We start from the raw sequence: 21838 nt of genomic DNA on the forward strand, positions 1-21838 counted from the left end.
ACATAATTTTTAATGGAGCAGCTGTTAAAGGTTGGTGTGATCTGTAGCTTTGAAATCCATGATGGTTCTGCTTATGTTTATGTTTATGTTCATTTAAGGATCCCCATTAGAAGCACATGGACGTGTCTTGTCAGGGTCCTGAACACAAAGCAAACATACAACAGGAAAGCACCGACAACTAAGAAAATAAAAACAATCAGGCAGCCGAAGCAGATACACAAATGGGAGAAATTAAGGATCACATCCTAACAGGTTTGGCAGTACAGTTAAACATAAAAACTTAAAAAAAAAAAAAAAAAAAGCCTATGGATCTATTTCAGTAGTGAAGCAAATGATAATTTCATTATTGGAACCACCAGCTGTATAAAAGGTGCTTCACACTTTAAGTGGAAAGTATTTCTGTCTTTACTTCAGTACATTCATCTGACAGCCGCGGTGGCTTATATTGTTTTTTTTTTTTGTTTTTTTTTGTTTTTTTTGTTCCCTGGCAAAACAAGTGATGCACTCACAGAATACATTACAGTGCTGCGTTTTAAACCACCTGCCAGCCGAGATCTAATCAGGCCAAGCACCACTTTAGCCGGATACATACAACAGTAAAATGCTGCTTAGGCATTAATGCAGCAGTGCTCTACCTTCTAAAACTTAAACTTTTTACTACAAATACTTGTTTACATTTATAGTATCATTAAGATTTGCTTTCAGTAAAGGTATTATTTTATGAACTACTTCAGGGAAATGAGTTAAATACCAAGCGTTACCATGTGAATTCTTGAATTTTAGTCTCTAAATTCATTTATTTGATCTTTGCAGCCGTTCACACCGTATCACAAGAATCTCAAGGAAGCACAGTATGTGTCCATGATCGTCACAAAACATCCCTGCCTTGGAGAAATTCTAGACTTTTCATGAATTGTAAGGAGGACTCCATATATAGCAGGACAAACCTCAAGTACGAGGGAGACAACATTTATTTTAGAGGACGGAATAAGCTGGGATTGGCAGCGGGACCTTGACTAATACAGAATATAAATCTTAATAGCTTTCTATGATATACAGCAACACCTAATAGAGTGTCTGGCCTCCTGGCCATAAAATTAAATGTCACTGTCGCTTCGCTGACCCTCATTATCATACAAGAGACTGAACATTGACGTCACACTTCGAATAAATATACAAATTACATACAGGGGCTCAAAATATGACTTTGTAAATAGCTGTCTCCACCTGTCCCCGGTCGGAGAGCTTCTCTGACTCTGTCCATCTATGCTGGATGTACTAATAAAGCTGAGTTTTACTGCATGACTAAGAAGACGTGAAAGCACAAATATAACATCTTAGCAGAACAAGGCTTCTAAATAATGTGCATGAATCAATCGGACTCCGTGACCCATGGAAAATTCTCCGCTCTCTTAAATTGACTTAAAATGTCAAATGGCTTATAGGCTGCACGGCCTTGAACAGTTTAGCATTTCCACTGAAGCTCTGAGCAAGTAATTATGCAGTTTTATAAGGACTTCTCGCTGCTCTGTATGCAGCTTCGATTGTGGAGTTTTTCTATGGGCTTTGAGTCAAGAGGATTCAAATGGCCCAAGAGTTTAATGAACTGGTAGCATAAAAACATCAGTCATTTGGCTGCCCAGTTTCTCCACCTGCTCCCCTGTGGGATGTTGTTGAGAGTGACATCTGAAACACCTGCTTCGATCCCATTTACACCGTCAGTAAAACAGTCAATCAAGCTGAAGAGCTGGTAAAACATGACTGTGCCCTTGAAGCATGGGCCACAGCACTTGTCTTTTTATTGAGCCTATAATTCACCTGTGACTGCCTGTTGATTTATCACAGTTAGAAGGGGTGCGACTGTGGATATTACCGATGGCTGTTGTGGCCGGCAAAAGTGTGTGTGTGTGTGTGTGTGTGTGTCTGCTGTGTGACATGCGGGAGGGGGGATAGGCTACAGCTGGAAGTATATAACCCAGTTGGGACCAACAGAGCATATACAAGTCCTCTTTGCACCTGAGGAGCTCCAGATCCACTTCCAGCAACAGCAGCTGATCATGATGAAGTGTAACCATGTCTTGTCCTGGGCCTTCCTGCTCGTGGCCTCTGGCCCCCTGCTGGCCCACCCCATCACAGAATCTGCTGAGATGCCCTATCCAGGACCTGGTGAGTGGAAAGTAATATCTCCATTATAGCTGTTATTCACGGTATTTCACTAATTCACTACCTTGATTAGCATTTTTAGTAATCAAGCCTAATTTGTGAAGATTAATGGCAGGCAGGGCCTTGAAGTAATTGCTTTAGAGCCGCAGTGTTGAACACTGATTGTTCTGCCAAAGTTCACACATCATGGACCATTAATGCAGGATTTTGCTGCTGTCAGAGAATAAATTCAGTTTTCTGTTCAAATAATTACAAACACTAAGTTATCATTAATGGCTGTAGCAGGAAAGTGAAAATGCGTGTTTGCTATTTAGCAACGACACAAACAATCCAAATAAATGACATGTCTAGAAAACGCACACTGTGTGAATCAATACCTGGCGATTGTGTGTTTCCAACTCCGTGCGGTTGCTCGATTATCCTCAGTATCGGTGGAGGACCGAGGCATCGGCGCTCTGGATGATCTGCCTCTCTCTGAGCAAACCTTCTCTCTTCAGGATGGTGCCGGTCTCAGATATTCCCCTCTGATATCTGGAGAAGTCAACAGAGATGGTAAGAAACATGCACAGACACACACGCTCAGGCTCAGGATGAGCTTATTATATATCAAAGTGATCGTACTCACTTACTTTATTCAGGGAAAAATGGCCACTTTCTCTTTCATTATGAATTGATAAGCACATTTATACTAGCGTAACAATATTTTTCTATTGATGGCTACCGAGTAGCTCTTCTGGAGAAGCAGGCAGTTGGACGTATTGATCATGATCAGGTAGTTTGCAGTTGTAAATGGAGGTGCAAGAGACGCCCTTCAGTTTTCCCACCCTTTGCTTCTTTGACCTTTAGCCTAACATGCACAGAAATAAAGCTAATGCAACAAGCTAACGTGATATCTCAAATATCAGGATGACCTCGTGTTTTATTTTCTCTCAGGTGTCAGAACAACAGGCCTGCTTCCCAGGGGGATGAAAAGAGAGGTGGGTTTTCTGCAAATATTATCCCCCCCCCCCCCAAAAAAAAGCAAAGAAAAGTAAGCTACATTCTGTTTATCACTGCTACTTTATCCCGTCTTTCAGGTCCTACTGGAGAAACAAAGTCTCCTCAATCCTTTCAGCCATGTGCTGGGCTTCCGGAAGCAGTTCAGGAAGAGAGCAGGGAATTCTGAGTGTTTCTGGAAGTACTGTGTCTAAAGCTGTCCACAGGCATCGATGCCACACACAAGAGACAGGGCTTGCACTAAAACAAAAAATCTCTATCTTGCACCTCACATAAGTACATGCGGAAAAAAAGAAACATCGTGCATGCATATGCCAACACGGTAGCGTACCGTACATGTGCACATGCATGCGCTCACACCTACACTCTCACACACATAAGCGCTGTCATATGATTGAGGTATGACTGAGACATGTTGCTTGGGGACTTTAAGATGATTTATTGAGATAACGTTGATGTTGTGCGAAACTAAATTTATGTACACACATTTGCTAAAAGTCCTTTGTTGTCTGACGTATGACCGAATGTCTTTTAAATGTGAAAGCCATAAGATATGCAGCAGTGTATGTTGAAATAAAAGAAATAAAAACTACATTATAAATACTGCCTCTGCCAGTTGTCTTTTCTTGATAAAATGTGTTGGTGAGACACACATTGGCGGCAGAGGAGAGCACCTATCCCTTCCCTTAAAGTAGAAGAGGAAACAAAAAGACGGAGCAAACTTTGTTCTCGAGTTTTCTTCATTTTTTCCTTTTTTTATTATTTTACAGCAGAAAGAATATAAAGCATTCAGAAAACATCTTCCATATTTTAAGGGCAATTCAAAACGTTTTGCATGGCTTCAGCAGCTGAAATCTCTTTTTTTTTAACATATCCATCGAGTCAGTGACGCTTGTACATGCACAATTACAAAAATAAAACTTACAAACAAGAGAAGGGAAGAAAAAGGAGGAAAGCAAAACACATTGGGAGAACCAAGAGGAGATGAAACTTTTAAGGGGAGGGGATGGGAGCGGAGAAAATTTGGGTCACATAACAGGGAAAGACAGAGAGAAAGACAGCTATAGAGGAGAGGAAAATAGATCTAACACTAGTTCACATGCAAAGTGTCGAGGACCCGTAACTTTCTATCAAAGCAGGGCCTTTTTTTTTCTTCTCGGTTTGGAATTGATGAAAACGTGCAGTTCGGTAAAGGGTGCCATATAATTGCTGTCCATAAACTACTGAATGCTTGTCTTGCAATACTGGCATTTGCATAAGAGTAAGTCGACTACATGTGTCCAATCATTTTAAACTTCACTAGGTCTATAGGTCTCCACAAAATAGTTCTTTATTGCTCTGTGTCCACAAGTGGAATATGTTGTTTCTGTTCTGTTGTCCTGATGTGCCTACCTTTCTCCAGTTTGGGTGCTTGGGAAAAAGAAGAGGAGGAAAGGCAGATTCCCAGGTCAATTCACAGAACGTCTTTGAAATTGATAATACTGTATACTAATGAAGAGCGCCTATCAGCTAACCTGTCATCCCAGTCATAAATGGCAGTAAAAACAAGATTTGCAGGTGAACTTTTCATATAACTACACTCTTAATCTTAAATACCCTCTACACTTTGTCGCTTAGATAAATTAAAGGCCTAAAGAACCGGCCAGAATTATACTATGATTTGACAGACTTCTACGACAGAAAGTCAAATCATTTATCTTAATGAGCTATATATAACAGGACTTTATTCCAGGGCTCCACTGGTGTCTGTAATGTTCGACGTTACTGAGAGGAAATGAGATTTTATTTCATATTCATTCATTTTAAAGACTTCAGTGTCGCAGCGGTGAACCTGTCTGTCCCAGATTCTTCACCAGAAAGCACTGCTGAAAGGTTTCCCTATTTCAATTTCAGCTTCTTCTGCTGTGAATCACGTGTCCTGCTCTGTTTCCTCCTCCCCATTTTGGCACCCTGAGTAAAATACAGAAGGGAGGTGAACCAGTCCCTCAGCCTGTAGAAGAGCAATGCTGCCTTCACCGCCCAGCGTACAAATGACACTGACACCTTGACATGTCTGCATGTGTGCTGTGCTGTGTCTTGTGCATGTGTTTGTGTGTACCGTGTGTCACTTGGTTAATACTCGCTATACATACTGTCACAATGGTCTCCAACCACCTTGTCCATTTGTCCTATTTGAAGTTGGGAGCACACTGATCAAATCTAAAATGAATTTAAAAAAAAAAAAAAAACAACTAAGGAAAACGTCTAAAAAGTTAGAGCTTGGTCTAAAAAACAATCTTGTCGTCATGCTTCGCCATGAAAACGTCAGTAGCTACTGAGCTCTGATCATTGGCTCATTTGTAGGTTTCCCGTCTGCCCTCCCATCACATGCCCTCTCTCTTTCTGAGTTCTGTGACACGTCAAACCAGCGTTCATCGTTTTACAGAACAGTAAGTCTTTTAACAAGTCTATCTGACTACCGATTCTAGGAAAATAAGCATGCTTTAGGTGCAGATCTGTCACCCAGTTAACTATTTTACCCATGCAAGCATAATAAATCCTTCTCCTTTTTGCCACGACTTTGCACTGGCTATGCATTCTAACCACAGACTAGAGGATGAATGCAAGGCAACAAACCCCAGTAGTGGCATTTCTAAGTGGTTTTAACAAGCTGTCCCATTAGAAAAACAGAAAAGAAGGCAGAAAAAAGAAAAACAAAGCTTCGCATGTTGACAAGCTGGGGTGCTGTACTGATACTGGCGTGAACGGGGAATATCATATTGTGGCTCTGTCGAGTGTGAGGCGATGGCGATCGTGTGTGTGTGTGTGTGTGTGTTCATGTAGAGGATTCAGCACTGTGTGTGGATGACCACGCTCCCTCACATCGTCTCAACCTCAGGTACATCGCATGTATTGTGACACTGGATTCGTATGATCAGGATATGAATAGGCACTTTCTACATAAACACTGAGGAAAATAAAGTTCACATATCAGATGTGTGGAAAACAACAAAGCAACCAGTCAGTCAAGGAAATGAATCCGAGAAATACCTATTAAGCCTAGTAATTATTTAACAAACATGACAACACTTCAATAAACACAACTCAAGTTTTTCAGTGGCACTTGGCTGAATAATCAAATGTCATTACTTGGATACAGAATACATTTTCTGGTAGGATTACAGGAAATTAGGCAGCGACCAACAGGCACCTCTAAACCAGCAGCTCCTGTGCATTCTCTCTCAGATTGTTCCTACAGCCCAATCAGAACTGCTATGTGTGCATGTATCATCCAATGCACAAGACACATCTTACGCCTCATAATTAGAAATGGCACCAGTGCACTGTTTTACACGTTAGTCACTACAGTCATTTTGGCTCGTTGACTGTCTACCGAGGCGACTTTAAGTGCCGTCCCTTCTGTATGGAATTGTTTTAGCACCTTTAACAGTTGGAAAAGTTCCTTGTTTCATTTGTTTTCAGCTGCTTGACAAAGAAATCCAGTCACGGACAGCATGCTACATGTTTCTCAACAAGACATGTTTCTCTTTGTTCTTTCTGACATGGAGTACAAGGTCTCGTTAGACCCAGGCAGCCTTGATCAGGGAGTTGTTTTTTTTTAAGTAAAATATACTGTTTAGGAAGATGCTGTCACCAGTTTACTCCGGGGGTCAGCCAAGAATTGATGAATCAATGCTTGCTGCAACATACTGCACATTTACAGTAAAGAGGTGAATGAAATCTTTCTCGGTGACAGAGAGTAATTACATCGATTGCCTTACAGGGACACCGTGGGCAAGGCTGCCAATCTTTAAGATCAGACCAGATATCTCAGCAACATATCACATTCTGTTTGCAATGACAACAAAAATAAAACAAGACAGTATTCAGTGATGGTCAAATGCTTCAGTTATCTGTGAGAATGGTGGAGACATGAGAGACTTAAATGCTTTCTGCTTAAATATGACTCCCCCCTGCAGACTGTGTACCTTATTGTTCTGGTGATCCTCGGCCAGTTGTGATCTTATGGTCTTCAGTGCATGTGTGTATTTCACTGTATGATTATCTGTTCTGCAAAAATTAACTTAATTCTCTTCTTAAGCTATATAGCATTCACATACCTTGGCACCATTGGCAAAAAATTCTTGGTAGCCCAAAACAAAGAAATAAGAAAACAAAATGTAAACATAACCATACTTGTTTTAAGATAATTTTGCAGACTTCTCCTAACTCTAAATACAGTATTTTTTTTTTACTTTTTCATATTGCAATAGTATCATGCTTTAGCAAAATGTTCTTCTCAAGAACAATCAAAATAAAATAAAATACTCTAATAGTGAAATAGTTTTAATTTTACAGAGCATAGCCACTACTGCTTTTGTTGTTTTTTTTTTCCCTTTTGACTCTGTTCATACTTTTCATGCACATAGCTCATTTTTATCCCAGGTATTTACACTATTTACAATCAATACAACCATACTTCTTAGGCATTCAAACAAAACTATACAAATATTCTGTTTTTGTCTCGTACCTGTTTTTGACCCATTTTTAATGAATAAAATAATATATTTCTAAAATACAATCCCCTTTGGGTAAATGTTTTTTCCTACGTACTTTCAGCCTTCTTTATATACAGAAATCACTCAATTGTCAAAAATATGGATTTGTCAAACCCCTATTTTGGGACAAGCTTAGGGACCCCTCAAAGAATCTCTAAGACGTCAAGGCAATGTATGTGATCTTCCCCTCAAAAGCCTTCACAGGCTCTGAAGTTCATTTAAAAAGAACAGTAATAACCTGCATGACCATAACCATTACAACACAAAAGAGGCAAGTTCTTTTCTCTTATTAGGTTTCAGAGGAGCAATCAACCGAACGAAGCAAAATGAAACCAAACGAAAGGAAACAGGACAATACGGGGGACAGCTTCAGTACTGAGATGGCAGAACTTATGAGGGAGAAGATGGAAACAAAAAGAAAATCAGAGGATAGGCTGAAAGACGAGACCATAAGCACACAAGCAAAGATTTTTCTCGCCAAGAAGTCATGCATTTTTTCTTGGTAGGATTCAACAACATAGAGTCTGAAGATACAGATCACCAATACATTGGACAAGATGGAACAAATACATTGGACAGTATGGGACAAATTCAAGTAATAAAGTGACAATATATACGATAAAGCATAGGGTTTTTTTAAGAAATGGCAAACAACAGAAATATTTTATCCTCCAGCTGCTTCTGCGTGGTTAAACCCCGACTACATTCATTTGTAGCTCCACCCGCGTGGGCAGACTGGTGGGGTAGAGCACAGTGGGACAGGAGGAAATGTAGAGCTAAACTGAATATTATATCATCTACAGCAGTGGATAGAAGTGGGCGTGTGGGCTACCAATACATTTGGTAAAAGTAAAATCCTTCTTCAAATGAATCGATTGGTCACTTAAAAAATTATGAAACACAATTAGAGCCCAGAGTGTTTCTGCATGGTCTCCCTATCCTCTGAGATCTTCTGCAGCAGCCTTAATTTACGTCTCTTCAGGTCCACACGTGTGACAGACCTCCTCAGGCTTGTCCTGCGTTCGCTTCCTTCACCGTCCAGAACCTCTTCGTATCCAAAAAAGACAAAGCAATCCATGAAAAAGTGCAAAAAATGCCATGAAGCAAATGTTCTGCACCCCCCACCCCGACCCTTTTAGTTTATAATCCCGTAGAAGTTGCCACTCTCCGACCAAAATCAAGTCAGTGGAAAGAATAGATATGTGAAAAAATGCTGTTGTACATGTAATAGTAGTTGAACCAGTAACACTGCAGTAGTAGTAATAATTGCAGTGCTTGCATTGATGTTTTTTTTTTTTTCCATTTCTCTTGTAAAATGTCTCGGGTACAAACAAAAAAGAAAAGAGGAGTCAGGAGAGTGATGTCACATCGCGAGGGGGCTCTTCTGAGGGGTCTCATGTTCCCTGGCCCTTTTCAATTCTTTCACCCTGGAACACAGACAGAGACAGGCGTCCATGAACACAGCATCCATGACTTGAGGTTCTAGCAGCAAGCTTATCAAGACACACACAGGCCTAACAGTATCACACTGCTCAGCCAGAGCTACGGGGACAATATCAAGTCAGCCCAGACGATCAGGACGGGCTGTGAAAGGAAACGTTGGTCAGGGTTGAACTCAACTCGCACTTTGGAATGAACAAAATCAGGTATTTATGGCACAATTACAGAACCATTACAATTACATTTGGGGAAAAAATAAATACAAGAAATCCTGCCATGAAACGCATTTCATTTCATTTTGAAGGGTTCAAAAACAATATGGTAATGATATTATACCGATTCCAACTACAGTCGATCTAAACTGATATTACTCATTTCAAAGTGACACTTGGCACCCTGAAATACTTTTTGCTCAAAATGCAGCATGTGACTGGTACCCCACAGCACGATGTGACTACTCCTTTGATTATTGCAAATAATGCAGAACTGTCCTTCAACGTTTTTTAAGTCAGTCAGTGATGAAGAGCATGAATCACTGCACTAAATATTTGCAGTCAAGGTAGAGGTCACTTCCACACGTAAAAGACTAAAACAGCTCAGAAGTCTTTTCAAACACGGTGGTCAAGGCTGAGAAGAAATACATCTTCAAAAAGACATTATCTGGCAGTTCACAGAAGAATACACAAGCCGGTGGGTTCATGGAAGAGACATGTGTCTCAAGTGTATGAGCAAAAAGCGGTCAGCCTGCCAAGCACACGGCACTCTTTACCCTAAAAATTGATATTAATACAGCAGCCACCATCACGTTATGGATTTAGCCCTACTCTCATTCTTAGCAGAGGGTAACTACTGCAACATTTATGTACTGAAGAGGCAGACTTTGTAGATGCAAGGTTAGATGCTGTGTATGTGTGTGTGTGTGTGTGCTGTATCCTCTCACGCTGAGCTGGAGTACTCCCCGGAGGTATGAATCCATTAAAGCTCGGCGTTTTAGTCCCGATGGGTGGAGGAACCTGATTGTTTGTTTTTTCGCTGTGACCTATATGCTATCACAGCTTCCTGACCTATATCACAGCACAGCAGACGAGCGTGCCATAAGAGGTGGTTACATCAACAGTCTCACCTGCTCTAAAAGCATGGTACCCTATTTAAGAAGAGCATACAGCAGAAACATGTGATATGGACGCGAACAGGAAGGAAGTTAAAGAATTGCGACAATAATGAAAAGCTCAAACTTCTATATATGATGTTGTAAGCTTCCCCCCGTTCAGTTGTATCTCCTTATGCTGTATTTTGTATCTATTTGTTTAGTTTGATGAACCAGTGGGTACACAGTTTTAGTAAATGGAAATCAGAAGGGTTAAACCCCCCTCTCAGTCTGTCGAGTGGCTAGAAACAGGACACACAGCCAGTCAGACAGACAGACAACTACTTGAGAAACAGCAGGCCCATAGCATGCCTAAAGGTAGAAGAGCAAGGCCCAAAGTTGTCACCACTTGACATGCAGCAGAATAAAAACACGGTCGGAAAAAGCTTCCCGTTTTCTCAAACTGGCTATCTGCATAACCACACAAAACTGAAATAAAAGAAAAGAAAACAATCATGAACATAAAGGAACTTCCAAGGAGAGAAAGACAGAGATAAAGAGAGTCAGAGAAGTGCCTGTTAAGTGTTGCAGTGATACTGTCATTCATAAGCAATTTGTTAGTTCGAGATAGGTTCTGCTCTAAATCTGAGCTTCTCAGTCCACCTGTGGCTCCAGTCGGCAGCCTTCATGCAAGCAGGCATCAAGCAACAGTGATGGAGAAGGAGGGAGGGTGGGTGGAGGGGTGGGAGAGAAAGAGCAAAAGAGAAAATGAGAGTGAGGGAAGGAGGGAGAGAATGCGAAGGCCGAGACCTCAGGAGGAGATAATTGTATTATTAAAGAGTGAGAGTGGGAGACAGAGAGGGAGATAAGAGGGAGAAAGAGGCATACAGAAAAAATATATATATAGAGAGAGAGAGGCACGAACTGAGTTGCTGAGGCTGCACTCACCCGCTTGAACAGTCTATGGTCCATCAAGGGGCTTGGCATAAACAGCAAAACAATACCAGACAGCTATTAGCACACAGTAGGCACTGTGAAGGAGGGGGCGAGGACAGGTGGGGGCCAAATACAGTGAGGGGGGAGGGGTGGAGCTTAGAGGTGTTGGAGACATTTCTAACCACCGAAACTTGTCCGACAAAAATAAATCAAACACACAACACCGAGTAAAAAGAGTAGTCGAGAGATGGACAAGATAATGAAATTAGTGGTAGTTTCTACTGTGTCTTACTGATTAGCTCAATGGGATTGTATTCTTTTAGACCACGAACCAACCCTGGCAGTAAATCTGAATGTAAAGCTTTATCTAGTCTATGTTAAAATGTGTGTGCGCATGTATAAGTGAGCTTGTTAGTAAGTGTGTGAGTCAGTGTCGGGGTCTACCTGTGGCGGCAGCGACGTAGGAACCTCATGATCTTCCTGGCAGCCTGATCCTGCCTCTTTGTGAGCAGACTACCTCTATAAAACAGCAGAGAGAGAGAGCAGCGGCTTATTGTGTGCAGAGCAACAGCTGAAAAGTGGCACAGAGTCAACCGTTAGCATGCAGTGAACATGTGAAGGGTTCTTTTATAATCATTTATTTTGACATGTGCTTTGATTCAGGGGTTGAGCCACACTACTCACTCGTCTTTATTCCTCACTTTCCTACGTTGCTTAAAACACATGACTATGCACTAGTTCTGTCATGCTTGACCTATTAACTTGCCTTGGCTTATCTTTGATGGTCATTTCTCATCCTTAAATTGGTTGCTGGGTCGGGGATAGGATGGTATAATGGAAGGCTGTGTACAGTGTATTCATATTGTAGGCTGTCGGAGTGATGAGCCAGTCCAGGATCATGTTGACATTAAGTGAAAGCAGAAATTGGGAGATATGCTAACATTGCCTTATTGTATTGTCTTTGACTTGCTTTTTTCTTGTTGGTTTTTGGGATTAACTTTGCACTGTGGTTCAGATGTCAAGGTGGAACTTTTTTCTTAATCTGTCTGAGATGCCACTGTCTTGGAGGCTGGCCTGGCTGACCCTCAGTAGACAGCTGGTTAACAGTGTAGAGCTGTCAGCTGATGATGTTCAGCTGGGCTACTGGGCTATATAAGCTGGCCCTGACATCCACCCTGCATCAATTTCTTTTGGTTTGCACCTTTGAAGCATGCATTGCCTTCAGGGCTAATCTACGCAATCCATTGTTCATATGAGTTAACCCTAGTTTGAATCAATCACTCTTGTGTGAAGCAGAACCTTTGTTTGGACTCCCTTCTTGACACAGTCCTTGAGCCAGTTTGTGACAGCATATCTCAGCACTGTCTGATTGTCTACCTCAGTTTGTGCTGCACCAGGGCAGCAGCGGCCCCGCGGTGGTGGGGCTTCAGCCTGCCAAACTCCTTGTAGCTGCGGTAGTATTGCTGAATGAGCACGGCAGCCCTCCTGCTCTGCTGGAACTTCTTCTGTTCGTGGTAGCTGCGGAATTTACTCTGGATAAGGATGGCGGCCTGCGTCATCTTCTTATAAAGTGCATACTGCCAACGAGAACAAAATAACATGTCACACTTTCCTGTGTGCGAATACTGCAATAGTGCTATGGGTTCAGGCTGCAGCAGACCAACACAGCCTGACGTTTGGCAAGGAATTCAGCTGCTGGTAGTGAAAAACATTTACCTTCAAGGCTATCCAAGTTAGCTTGCAAACAGAAAAAGGAAAAGATTGTGAATGATGCACTAACATATTCTAATATTCTCAAAAACTCAGTTGAGTTAAAAAAAAATGTGTAGTATTTAGATAGTGAATTCATGTAGATATCCACCCCCTACGAGATTATGATTATATACACTAATTACGCTGGAACATATAAACAAAAGCACTTATTTGATATGACGACGTCAGGAACACTTCAGTGCCTCGGTGGTGCCTACCTGTTTGTATTTCTTGTAACAACGTTGAATAACAGCAGCAGCTACTTCCTGTTGCTCTCTGAGTGGCCGCCCCTGTTGGAGAGTAGAGTGGGATAGGTCAGAGGTCACAGTAGAACCTGCATTTTGCCACAAAGGATATTGGTGGCTCTGTCTCCCTGAGGTCTCCCGGTGGCCGGCATGTGAAAGCCACCCTGGCAAGAGTCCACCCCAGGTGAACTGGCCCCCATGTGAGCAGTGGGGAGGAGGAGGTGAACTGTTGAGCGACAGAGAGCCAAAGGTCCACCTCAGCATCAGCTGGTAGACAGGCATAACAGATGACTGTAAACGACAGCGAACAGATGGTCATATGAAAACTCATTAAAAGTAGCTGGGGGGTGGGTAGCGAGTTGAGGAATGGGATCGGGCGGGGGGAAAGGACTGGTGTGTGGAGAGCTAGTTAAAAACAGGCAGTAGCAGGCTCCATACACCTAACTAAGAGAGAGAAAGAGAGACAGAGAGGAGGAGAACATAAGCTTAATTGTGTCTAATTGGAGCAGGGATACAGGGGATAGTGCAGTCGTTCCTCTAAGCAAGGCCATGCTCTGCTCAAGGCACCTTCCCATGCTGAAACCACAGGGACATATTTGGACATATTTTTGTTTATGCTGTAATGTGTATATGAGCAGAGGAACAGAGAATGAAACAGAGATAGAGATAGAAAAATTCGAGTAATATTAAGCATAAGTAGAAACAGTATATCCCCAGATGAAAGATATTAATGAACCGTATCACAATCCTGAACTTTACTGCAAAAATCAGAGCTCCGAGGCTTGAAACCAAATCAGTGTGCACCCTTCAACATCGGTCCAAAAGTCAGCAACAAAACCATCTAATAATACCAGTCCTAACAGCACAGCCCTGTCACTGCGGGCTGCAGTACACACAGCATATGGCACCTGAGCGCCGGGCCTGTACCTTGTACTTGCGGAAGGCAGTTTGGACTAGGCGGGCGGCCTCATACAGCTCTCTCTGCTCTGGATCTGACAGAGTCAGCTGGGCCAGGTCTCGCTCCACCTTGCTGTTGGAGGCATTGATGAACTCACTCCAGTCAGCCGGGGATGGAAAAGTAGACCTCTCCAGCGGCCCCTCTCTCAATGGAGACCCCCCAGGACTGAGGCTGGGGTTTGATGATGGGGTCAGGGGTTCATTATACAGAGATCTGAGGAAAGAATATGACAGAAATTTTCACTTTATAACAGAGCCTCCTTTATTTTAAAACACTGTATGTTTAGTGTAGGAATGCAGCAGGTGGTGAATATGCCACCTGGACACCTGTCTACCTAACACAATATTTATCTTTCTACACTGTGCCAAATTCCCATGCCACATAAAGCAATTTGACATCTGACAGCAGAAGGTGTTTATTATTGACTAAAAAGCTGTTGTAGGTACAAATGAAACTTCCATGAACTAACACTGTCACGGCTTGTAAGCAATCCTGAGCCAGTGCCTCTTCCATCGAATCAAACAGCCGCTCTTTTCAAATTGACACCTTTTGATTTACACTTTTGAATGATCCATCATAGCATTATGCTCAACACAAACACACCGCTTCAACAGAACATACTGTGAACCAAACCTAGGAAGCTAGTTATTTTAAGAGCAGCAGCCTCACTCCAACTTTAAATTGGTAGTGCACAGTATGGCCTTCATGAATAAATGCATTCTTCAAACTGCTCTTTTTTTTTTAAAGTCCACCAATTTTGCTCCAACAAAGTAGTAAACCTTTATGAACAAAGGCCCTATCTGCTATTCCCTGCCCCACGGTGCTCCTTACCGTAGGTGTATGATGCTGGGCAGCTGTTCCACATCTCCCAGGTAGTTGGCCAGCCAGTTCATGGTGTTGCTGACCCCTGACGTGTCTAAGGGCACAGAGTCTGCGGCGGTGAAGTTCTCCCTTTTGATTCTCTCTGGCGTCGCTTCAATGATGTGCTCTGCCAGAGTCATCATATTTACCTGTTTTGTTGGGACAAGCAAAGATGAGCTCCTTGTTAATGTTTATCACTATATAGTTTAGTGACTACCTATTTGGGTGACTGCACATGGTCTCGACATGCAGGTTTAATTGTTTGGCCCTGCGACAAAAACGGTGGCTTGGTTTTAAGGCCAATGAAGAGGATAATAATGATGGGGACTTCCTAAAAACTTGGTATTTCACCCAGGGGCAGTGTCTTATGAGTACTGTGTTCCATCACTTAGTATAGTGCTGAAATATATTGACATTTTGATGGACTAAATTATGTCCAACAACAAAAATTTACTCAGATAAGGGATCTGTTTTCTGATATTCTGGTATCAAAGTAGTATCTTGTATACTACTACTACAGCCATCCTATTTGGGCTGAAGTTTGCCTTCTGGGCTTTCTGCCAGAAAGCCGCTGCTTGTGTCTCAAACCATGATGTTTCCTAAAGCTAGCCTAACCTTCCTAAACCAAACTGTGACTGAAAAATGAAAAGAATAATAAAAATGAAAATAATAAGTCAACTAAGTCTAACTACAAAAAGTCATTCTTGGCACACAGGACTCAAACCCCATCCTCCTGGGTAAAAGTCCGGTGTTTGACCCTACATGGACTTTGTCCCTCTTTATATTATGTCCTAAAGGCTTTCTGGCAGAAAGCCGTGAAGGCAAACGTCTCCCATAACGGCCCAAATGGACCTCGCTGCAGCATGCACTGCTACGTCCAGAAAAACCACGCCCATCGAAGTGAAATACCAAGTTTTTACAGAGTCCTAATTAGGATGACAGTGAAACTGTTTGAGGCTAAAATTCCTAATCCAGTTCTTCATCTGTTGGAGGAGTAGTTAGACTGAGATGGATGGCTGGAAAAATCCCTTGGCTATGGAAGTGGATCAATAAGGAGAGTTTATTATGCAGTGATGGTCATCGACAGAGTGCCAGGTTGGCCTGGTGTATACCGCCTACCCAGTGCAGAAGGCGGACATAAAAGAAGTGGCATGGTACTGTTACGCCCAATTTAAACCTCATCTTGCCAGGCTTTCTGCACTGGTGACAGTATAACGACAGATAATATATACGTGTAATGTAAGAGGTGTACTCTTTGTGTCTCATATGTGAGGCTTTTCAATCTTTTTAAAACCAGTTTTCACCAAAAAAAGCTTTATCTGCTGCAAGAAGCATGTCATTGCTTTTCTGCGCTGCAGGCATTTAAATCAACAGCAAAATTATTTTGAACCTTTCATCTGTGGCTGTACTAGCGCCAAGTTTTGCACAATTAGCTGACTGAGTACACAGCTGTTTTTTTTATATTTTCACCTGCAGGTCGTCCATCTGTGTGAGACAGTCCTGGTTCTCCAGATCTTCCCGATAGGATAATAGTTCCGCATCAGCCATTTCCCTGTCTGCCATCACCAGCATGCCGAGCTGTTCCCGTTGACGTAACCGGTTGACCAATTTCTCCTTCCCCAGGCTGCTGCTTCCACTGACCCCAAGCGCCTTCCTCCCCAAGCTGCTGCTGGAGAAACTCTCTCTGGAGGTCCATCTGGTTGTCCCTGTGCTGCCTCCTGTAGACAGGCCCTTGTCTGAGCTCAGGCCCTCTGAGGACAGACTCTTGGGGCTAGAGGACAGCTTGTGGAGCTGTTGCTGCTCCAGGCTCAGAGGAACAGACATGGCCTTGTCAGGCCGAGTCTGAAACAGTTCTGGGTTGGGTTTATGTTTTTTAGCTAGTGGGAGGTCTCTTTGGCCCTCGCTGCTGTAGTAGTTGGAGGGTTCTGACCTGGGCCTTCTTAAGTCTGCAAAAACAAAATATGTCACAGTTAGCTGCATAATACACCAACAAAGACTGTCAAAAACAGATAATAAGGGATCATCCAGTCAGAGGATTCTGAGAGATTTCCTCAAAGTGTACAGTAAGAAGCCAAAAGAAAACTGTACTGGCCTGGATTGAGGTTTGTGGTGCTGGATGTGGTTGTCGTGGTGGCGGGACCCCCTTTCTTGCCGCTGGGTGCTACTACACTGTTGTTTGCCCAGCTGACCATCCAGCTGTCTGTGGTGGGGGTGTCGGGGGCTGGGGAGAAAGACATGCGAGTTGTGGGTGGTAGAGGGGCTGGCGGTTGCTGTTCTTCCCTTTGTAGCTGCTCCAGACATTCAGCTAATTTGGTATGGCCGCGAGATCGGGCAATGGAGAGGGGTAAGCGTCCCAGAGAATCTGGGATAGCTAGGGCACGTCTGTCCCATTTATACAGAACCACTGCTGCCTCCAGGTGACCCAGTGCACATGCCCACATCTGAACAGAAAGCAGACAGACGAGAAAAAACAGCAAGGGAAGCAGAGTTAGTGGGTTCATCGCACCAGACAATCAATCTACACCAACCACAGGTGTCTCTCACCACAAATCACACAAGCTAGGATTTTCTTCAGTGTTAACTTCAGCTCTCTTACCAGAGGCGTGCAGGAGAAGTGATCTACATTGAGAGGGTCCACTTCTAACTCCAAATCAATGCTATCAGCATGTTTGGTGCTGGATGGAAGAAGAAAACAATTAGCATCTCACTGCTATTTAGTTTGGTGCACACCGTTTAAAAAACCAAAGCGGCATTATACAGTATGTAGAGTGTTTTGTACTCACCGCCACTTGATGAGTGTCTGGATGAGGGTGGCGTAGCCTTGGCCTGCAGCCAGGTGAAGGAGTGTCATGCCTCTGAAGGTCTTGGAGTGGATTAAATGCTTGGACTTGGCCCAGCAAGCTCTGCTCATCATCTTCTCACAGACCACCACGACACGGCTCTCAAAGGAGCTGCTGGCCTGCATCTGGCCAGATACACACTCACATACACAAAAGGGGAAATCGTCATTGGTTATTGTATATTAACAGTAAAAAAATCACTCAATTCTGGAATATGTATGTGCTTGTTATACTGTACTTCTGTCCATCATTAATGGCACAATGTACACAATGTGCTTGCTGTGTACTGTCACATGCACAATGACTGTTCTTATGCACAGCATATGAGTATCGTGATGTGGCTTTTTACCTGTGACTGGCTGTTGTTGCCCCCTCCTCCACCTCCTCCGCCTCCGCCTCCTCCCCCTCCTCCCCCTCCTCCTCCTCCTCCTCCCCCTCCTCCTCCTCCTGCCCCTGTTCCTCCCCCAGCTCCGCCACTCCCTGCACTGCTCGGCTGCTGGTGGCTGGCCATCTCCGCCATCCTCCTCTCCATCTGCTCCAAGCGCTCCAGGATAGACATTCTGAACTGGTTATCTAGGCAAACAGTGGGACACAGAAGAACACGTCAGCACACAAGTAGCATCCACTGTGCAAAAAAATGGCTGTCTTTGCTATAACCAGCGCAAACAACCCTGCGTCCTGACAAGACAAATGATCACACAGTATGCACCACAAGCTGCACCAAATATGTTGCTCGGAGCAGCATTGAGACTGTCGCAGTGGCTTGGGGCTTAACATCATGAGGCGTACAATCAACCATTTAAGAACAAATGCACAAGTATGTTTCTGAGATACTGCAAAGCTGATGGCAAGTTAATATTCTACTGGCAGCTGTAACACAAAAAACCTTTATAATTATTATTAATCTCCCCGTAATGTGAATGAAAATAATAACATCAATCACTGACTTCATCAAAACAATTGGCTTTACCAAAATAACCTTTAAAGCCCATCAATCATCTGCTAATGGCTGCCATCACTAAACTACAGCCACCATCTCTCCTGCACCACTCAAGCACAGCCCAAGCAGACTAATGCAGGGTGAATGATTGGCCAATGAGTGGGGCCATGTTAAATGCGTCCACCCTTTCACAAAGGGCTGAAGACCCTCTCCATCTGATTAAGTACACCCTTTTAGAACCAAGGAGTCCCAGACCACCCCAGCTCCACGAGCACGTATGGTAGGACAGTGCAGAATCAATCACAACCTGCACCTATCCAGAGTCCTTGAAAACCACACCTTTCCATACATCAAGATGGATGGTGGTGTATGAGACTTGTGAGTGTTTACATGCTGCTTAGGAGGCAACTACTGCTTTCTCCCCAGTGTCAGTCTGCGTAGTTTTAGGGGTTGTCCCTACTCTGGTTCACAGCGTTTTTTCTGCCAGACATATAGAACACACTGTATAATTCAACACCTAAGTGAGGATAGGGGAGAGCAAGTGATTTCTAAAGACCCGTAAATGTATTTTAATTAGTGAAACAGACACAACAAATAAACAGGATGGGAAATTAAGAAGACTGGAACCCTGAGTAACTAATATTACAACGTGCACACGCTTATAAATACTGCAATTTAAACCTGTTGCAATAAGTTTACGTAAGATTATAGCACATAATGCTCACCGAGACCCCCCCCTCCCACAAACACTCACCTACACACAAACAAACAACAAACACTTGTCAGTGTGAATGCATGCACGCACACACACGCACACACACAAAGTATGCTGTGTACAGACAGTGGGATGGGATGGGCACAGAGAGCCCACTGCAGCAGGGAGCATCGAAGACCGCATTAGCATTCCCCATTTAGCCACTATGAGGCCGTTTCTGTGGCAACCTGCTGCCGAGCGGTAACTAGGCGACAGGAACATGGCTGTGTGTGTATGGTCTGCCTGCGTGCTATTGGCTTATTGATGAAGGGGAGGAGAAGGACTCAGTACTCCAGCTAAAAAAAAAAAAAAAAAAAAAAAGGAGAGAAAAAGGCAAACAATGAAAAAATAGAGTCCATAAATCTTCTTTCCTGTGCTTTTGTGCACTTTGCCTACTCTCCTCTCGCAGCGTTGACGCTATTGGTGGGGACCTAATGACTCCAAGTGGGGAGCCTTCGCAGCACGACCTGGTGACATTTGCGCTTTACAGTATCTTGGCAGTCATGGCTCAGGGCTCCGTGGAGAGCTAATGTCACAGTCAGACCTCCTATAAGCCACTGTAAAAGAGGTCAAGTAACTGCTATCATTGGACAGAAAAACATAATGTCACCGGCTGGTAAATTACTGCTCTCGGTGACAACATGCTGCACTATGAATAATGGACTTGGAGGACAACACTGAGGTCTCTGCCTTCGATCTCTGTGCGTGCTGTAGACTGTCTACGCTGGCCTGCTGTCAGATCAGCAGACCACTCTCGCATCCAGCAGGAGTGTTTGTGATGCTTCTTCCTATGTGGGACTCTTCTTCACCTATCAACACTGTGACTTGTGGAAACGGGCGAGGTGAAGAGTTGAGAGCCTGCTCGAGACTGAGCGCTGGTGTCAGGAGGAGAGTCAGAGGGTTGAGATAGGTCACAGCACTACAACCTGCCTTGGTACAAGGCTATGCTCTCCCTCTCCCTCTGGCTGACAATGGGGGGAAGAGACGTAGATAGAGAGATGGAGAGAGAGAGGAGGGGATAGTTAGCAGTAGGCTGACATGTCTTTGTTCAGACCCAGTGCTGCAGTGTGCTGCAGTGCAGATGATGTCATCTCCACCTGCTGCCTGCTGCTCCAAATGCGATGCACGTCCACTGCAGAGGGAGGATGGGGGTAGAGAGTGGGAGGGGAGAGGGAGGAGAAATGGAAGGTGAGCAGCCAAACAGAACTGTAACAACACGGTGACGGCACTAACGCCCTCCCACTCTCCGGTTTACTCCCTTGTGACGGTGTGTGGCAGCAGACGTGGTCACTCTCACACATTTAGGGCAGACTGTGACATGCTATTTTCAAAAGCAGTACAGTACAAAAATGAGGCAGACCACCACTCATTATATCAAGAGCACTTGAATGAAAGTTAATCTTTGTCAATTGAACTGTAAACCTGACATAAATATGTCTTCCAAAGACAGGCTACATTACTCCAGATGGGTCCAATCCCCTTGCTTGTGGAGATTTATTGTACATCTTCCCTTTGCTCTTGGTGTCATATAACCCGAGAGAACTTGGACCCTTGCTAACTTTCCCCATCCAAATCAGATACGAAAAACACACAAAGAGAGAGAATTCATATTCAATTCACATTCCTGAATAAAAACCAACACTGATTTTCATAGTCCATCAATTCTCTCACACTTCTATCCACCTGAACTCATCTCTGTTGTGGGTAATACTGTGGAGTGTTAAGTGCTATCTATTGAGAGTTATTTTAATGAGAACAGCTAAGAGAGTTAAGAGTGAGTTTCGGCACAGTCTGTTACATAACAATTGGAGTGTGCTTTTTGAAATTACACTGAATATGTTGCTAAATGATGACCTGACTTGTCTCTCCTTAAAAGTGAGAGGAAAACCTCTCACCTCTGGGACAGAAGCCTGGAGAGGATGGGAAAATACCACACTTTGGAGCTTTTAATAGAGTGACACTTGCCTTGGCTGAAAAGAGAGCACCACACATAAGGAATGTGAAAAAACACCCACATAATACTCTGTGACAAGAGGTCTTGAACTTTTATGACCGATAACCCAAATGAGTAATTTTGTCTCTTGCCTTGGGACCAACGCTCATTAGAATAAATTACTAGTGTTGTCATCGCGGGACCCAATAGACACTGGCCCATGACCTGGTCCCGTCATACAGATTAAGAAGCTGGGCTGCATGAGGAAAGTCACAGTCCAGAGAGGGAAGTCAGGAGCGTTCCAGAGCATGTGATGACTGTTACGTGTCACTGTGTGCTGTTGCTTCTTATTAGTCTTCTCTCAGAGGACACTCATGTCCTCTGAGAGAAGAGCA

The 21838-nt window shown here is 43.5% G+C and overlaps 2 protein-coding genes across 8 annotated transcripts in view; one reads left to right on the plus strand and one right to left on the minus strand.

The window, feature by feature from the left end:
* The first annotated feature begins 2060 nt into the window (after positions 1–2060).
* LOC143327525 (urotensin-2-like) lies at positions 2061–3353 on the plus strand. Its single transcript, XM_076741919.1, has 4 exons — positions 2061–2166; positions 2590–2715; positions 3097–3140; positions 3240–3353. Exons 1-4 carry the CDS (start codon positions 2061–2063, stop codon positions 3351–3353), a joined length of 390 nt encoding a protein of 129 aa, XP_076598034.1.
* Positions 3354–7399: 4046 nt separating this feature from the next.
* camta1a (calmodulin binding transcription activator 1a) overlaps positions 7400–21838 on the minus strand; it is a 275197-nt gene continuing 260758 nt past the window's right edge. For 5 of the 7 annotated variants that reach the window (XM_076740402.1, XM_076740400.1, XM_076740401.1 and 2 more), the window contains 13 exons: positions 18166–18389; positions 17760–17956; positions 17573–17651; positions 17069–17417; positions 16447–16922; positions 14947–15125; positions 14085–14328; positions 13131–13202; positions 12877–12897; positions 12538–12737; positions 11605–11679; positions 11173–11203; positions 7400–9124 (listed from right to left, as the gene is read on the minus strand). In XM_076740402.1, the coding sequence (XP_076596517.1) occupies positions 9092–9124; positions 11173–11203; positions 11605–11679; positions 12538–12737; positions 12877–12897; positions 13131–13202; positions 14085–14328; positions 14947–15125; positions 16447–16922; positions 17069–17417; positions 17573–17651; positions 17760–17956; positions 18166–18389 (2180 nt within the window). In that variant the 3' untranslated portion in view covers positions 7400–9091. Of the gene's footprint in view, positions 9125–11149; positions 11204–11604; positions 11680–12537; positions 12738–12876; positions 12898–13130; positions 13203–14084; positions 14329–14946; positions 15126–16446; positions 16923–17068; positions 17418–17572; positions 17652–17759; positions 17957–18165; positions 18390–21838 lie in introns of all 7 variants that reach the window. The other 2 variants (XM_076740404.1, XM_076740399.1) reach the window with 2 other exon arrangements.

Source organism: Chaetodon auriga, chromosome 10 (assembly GCF_051107435.1).
Source record: "Chaetodon auriga isolate fChaAug3 chromosome 10, fChaAug3.hap1, whole genome shotgun sequence".
In the NCBI taxonomy this organism is placed as follows: domain Eukaryota; kingdom Metazoa; phylum Chordata; class Actinopteri; order Chaetodontiformes; family Chaetodontidae; genus Chaetodon; species Chaetodon auriga.

Coding starts and splice junctions, on each gene's coding strand:
- LOC143327525 (XM_076741919.1), top strand. CDS start 2,061: ATGAAGTGTAACCATGTCTTGTCCTGGGCCTTCCTGCTCGTGGCCTCT. Junction 2,716..3,096: donor TGGAGAAGTCAACAGAGATG/GTAAGAAACATG, acceptor ATTTTCTCTCAG/GTGTCAGAACAACAGGCCTG. Junction 3,141..3,239: donor CCAGGGGGATGAAAAGAGAG/GTGGGTTTTCTG, acceptor CCCGTCTTTCAG/GTCCTACTGGAGAAACAAAG.